The 4,003-nt window shown below is 35.5% G+C and overlaps 1 protein-coding gene and 1 non-coding gene across 2 annotated transcripts; one reads left to right on the top strand and one right to left on the bottom strand.

Annotated features, from left to right (window-relative positions):
* The first annotated feature begins 1,364 nt into the window (after nucleotides 1-1,364).
* On the top strand, nucleotides 1,365-1,436 carry trnam-cau (transfer RNA methionine (anticodon CAU)). Its single transcript has one exon. It is a non-coding gene; the product is annotated as a tRNA-Met (tRNA).
* A 562-nt stretch (nucleotides 1,437-1,998) lies between these two features.
* LOC102198239 (mannose-binding protein C-like) lies at nucleotides 1,999-2,876 on the bottom strand (the record flags this gene model as incomplete). The annotated part of the gene is made up of 2 exons (XM_005755788.1): nucleotides 1,999-2,539; nucleotides 2,792-2,876. Coding segments are annotated over 2 exons (468 nt in total), but the record flags the coding sequence as incomplete, so codon positions are not given.
* Nucleotides 2,877-4,003: the final 1,127 nt, after the last annotated feature.

Below are 4,003 nucleotides of genomic sequence, written 5' to 3' on the forward strand. Positions count from 1 at the left end.
ACAATCTATATTTTGTTTAGCATACAAACTTTGATAAAATTGGAAATAGTGATTGTTAATGTCTCCGGGGTCCATTAAAGCCTCAACTGCATTATTTTAAATTTTATGAATTGTACTGTCTTGTTCTTGTTTCCTAAGTTTTCTTGCTAGTATTTTATGCGATTTGTCACCAAGCTCAGAATATTTCTGCTTGGTGCACAAAAAGGCTTTACTGATTTTTGCTGAGAGTAGATTATTATATTCATATTTTAAAGACAGTATTTTCTTAGGTAGCATTGTGGATGGCGTTTGGGCATTCTCTTTATCCAGATCTTTAATTTGTTTGTCCAAGTCAAGGAGCTTAGCCCAGTTTCTCTTCCTTCTGGCTGATTTAAAAGAGATAATAGTACCCCTTAAATACTCCCAAAGTGTAGCAGGCTTAGTTTCTGAGTTTTCATTTACCACAAAATACAACGAGATCAGTGTTTCCAAATATTCATGAAAATCCTTCGCACCTAACAGTAGAGGGTTGCTGCAGTCTAGTTGCATTTGGATGTTTAAGGTTAATGTGACAGGCGAGTGATTAGAGATGACAATATTGTGATATTTTGTGTCAATGACATGTGGCATTAATTCAAATCAAATGTTGCCATTAAATATGTATAATCAAAATATTACAGTACACACAGGTTATTTAATTTATAAATTATTTCCAATTTTTCAAAAAATTTATTTCAGCAAAACAATAACTGTCATTGTATTGTAGAGCTTATGAAAAACATTGTTAGAGGCACAATTTCTTCGTTTGATTTCCGAACACCAGTAAAATGATTCTGATGCTATTTAAACATGATAAAAATGAGTCAACTTTGAGCCAATGACACAATGAAAACCGACTTTGATGATAAACTCCGGAAAGGGCATGATGATGCACTAAGTAGAGAAATGAGTACTGTGAAATGTGAGATCTTATGACCACTATAGTGAGCTGTAAGTTCAAAAGTATGGCTAAATAAAAAAACAAATATAACTTAATGAATTGAATCATCTAGATTTTTAAACGTGTCTCTTTGCTTTTGAATGCTGTTGTTTCAAATGTTGAAACAAAAATGAGCAACAACGCCCTCTGTCGCCTATAACTGTGCTTTACAACAAAGGCGGGAACAACCAAAAAGAATCCCTTGTGATGTTTTATCTATGTGACCGTGGAGCAGGTAGCTGTTGTTCTCATAGTCTGTTGCAGTAGTGTGATAGGTAGGTTTAAACTGCGTATTATCTATTTCGTCTCAAAATGTGGTGTAAAATGCATTATCGTCGTCGCTTCTGCGAAACACAACAGTGGGAGGGGCTCCAATTAATAGTGTCCTGTGCCGCCAAGTCAGCGCAGCAGAGTGGCGCAGCGGAAGCGTGCTGGGCCCATAACCCAGAGGTCGATGGATCGAAACCATCCTCTGCTAAGTATGTTTTTTCTTTTCTTTTCTTTTTTAATTAATTAATCTTACAAGATATGTAACATAATGTTACATTAAATCGTGTAATTACATTCATTTGGAATAAATGTTTATTTTAGTGTTAACATCTAATCAAACCACAGTAACTTTATGCCTATATACAGTTTATACCTACAACACTATCTTTGTTCTGAAATTCTCAATCTCTTTGTTATGTAATTACTTTCTAAAATGTTTAGAGACAAACAAAATTACTGTCTGCGTTTAATAAAAAGAGCAGAAAACTATATGGTGCCTCATTAATATCAGTTTACAAAGTCAAAGCAATTAATGAAAACAGCAATTAAAGTTGCGTTTTTTCACTTTAGTAAAAGGTAAAAATTAAAAAGTAAAAGTGAAATCCCACACTTCTGCAGTGTTGTTTTTATTGTATAATTTTTATATTTAAAGCATGTACACATTAAGAATACCATCTGGCATTTATATAAGAGAGAGATGAAAACTCTAAATATGTTTCGTTTGCAGTAGGAATTTTTTTAAAATCTGATATTATAATACAGGTAAAAGAAAAATAATAAACTGTTAAAAAAACCCACACGGGGTAGAATGTAATTTATCATTGTTTAAGAAAGTTATGTGTTAATTCCCTTCATGAAAAGTTGAGATGAACATGACATGGGGAAAGAAAATCGACCAAAGCGAGATTTGCAAGGAACTGTGAACTTTCTATAACTGACAAATGATGTAAGCGTTCAGCGAACATTCTGGTGTAACTTGCCAGATGCCGTTTTCTGACAGCATGGTGCAGCCTGTATCTTGGATGGATTTGTCTGGCTGACCTTCTCCCCACTTGGTAAATGTCAGACGTTGGTTTTTCATATCCACCTCAAAATTTCCCTCTGCCTTTTTGTTGTTGACACTGATCCAAGCTGCCTTGTAAACATCGCCAAACACTTGAGTCAGTGCATTGTTCTCCTCCTCGTTCTGGGGCAGAGCCAACTCTATGTGTTGTTGGGAGCAGAATTCGACAGCCCTGGAGAAAGAGCCTCTCTCCTTGTTGGACACAAAGTATTTCTGACCAACTCTCCGGACAAAATGATAGTTAATGGCTAGAGAACACAAAAATGTAATAAAGCAAACTGTTACTCTTAGGCTTTTTATTTAAAATCAATCTAATGTTGTAGACACATGGAAAACTGTCACACAGAAATATGATGATGAATATGATGACCTATCAATCGTGTCTGAAAATTAGACTTAAAGTTGTATTTTTTAGATGTCCTGTGTATTTGACAAAAACAGTTCTTTGTAACTGAGTTGTGTTTGAATTTGAATTAAAAACACATGATTGTGACACTTACCGAGCTCTAGCTTGGCAAGTCTGTCCTTCAAGGCTCTGAGGTCTGGGCAGCTCGTCTCAGTAGCAGCTGGATCAAACAGATCAAGTTAGTGAACTTTACACAGAGGCCACACTTACAGCTGTGCTGTACCTACAAATGGTCATTTAAAGTTTCTTCGTTTTATGCCTCACTTTTAACCACTGATAGATTTTCTTTTCCAAACTTTTATTTATTTATGATATGGAAGGAATTGTTGTTGTTTTTCTGATTTCTGAAATGATTAGATAATCATCATCTGTTAAGCTTACAGGCTCTTTAAACTGTTTCAGGACGTTTTGTTCAGTTATGAGAGAAATATGGAAAAAACAAGTGGTTACCATTTGTAAACTGTTTTTCTAGCTCATCCATCATCGTTGACATGCTGCTAACCAGCATGTAAATTTAGACAGTGACCAAATTACCCCCATGTGAATTATGTTGTGGGCACTTATGATCAACAAATCAGAAGATAACATGAGAAAATACAAAATGCGTGCAGGCATAAATTGTTTTATATACTCCAGGGGCCCGTTCTTCGTACCTCGCTAAGTAAGTTAGCTGGATTAGATTGTTGACGATTTCGCCTGATCTTGGATCAGTCGGTTCCCCGAAGCTCATCCGGGACTTGCTGTCATAGCAACAGAGCCGTAAGCGTAAACCTGCTCGGGAGCAGGTTCACTTTATGTAAACAGGATTAGATCGCGGCCACGCAGGTATGTCCGCTTCATTTATACGAAAGCAACAGCGATATTTTACCACTGTTTCACCATAAATAAATATTATCAATGTAACTAAAGATAATGCAGTATTTGATCCTTTTATTGATTTCACACAGATACATGCAGGTCATTTCCTAAAAAAGGGAAATGTACTATTAACATTCTATTACATGTATGTGATTATTACAGATGTAATTCATATTTCAGAGTAGTAATTGTAAATCACTTCGTGTAATCAAGATGAGAGACCACGGCTATAAAAGCAAAGGTGGATTTGGGTAGTCTGTCACAGCCAGAAACGGCCCTAACCAATCTGGCGCCCTAGGCAAGATTTTAGGTGGCGCCCCCCTACATCAGCAGTGTAGTGTAATGTTGTAACAAATAATATTTCTGTTAAATAAGCTTTACTTTGCATTTTAATTAACGTGGGATTATTTTTTGTATTTAGAAATAATAGTACCAACTTTTTTTTTTT

This window comes from Pundamilia nyererei, unplaced genomic scaffold, assembly GCF_000239375.1.
Source record: "Pundamilia nyererei isolate P.nyererei 1_Seehausen unplaced genomic scaffold, PunNye1.0 scaffold03245, whole genome shotgun sequence".
Lineage (NCBI taxonomy): Eukaryota > Metazoa > Chordata > Actinopteri > Cichliformes > Cichlidae > Pundamilia > Pundamilia nyererei.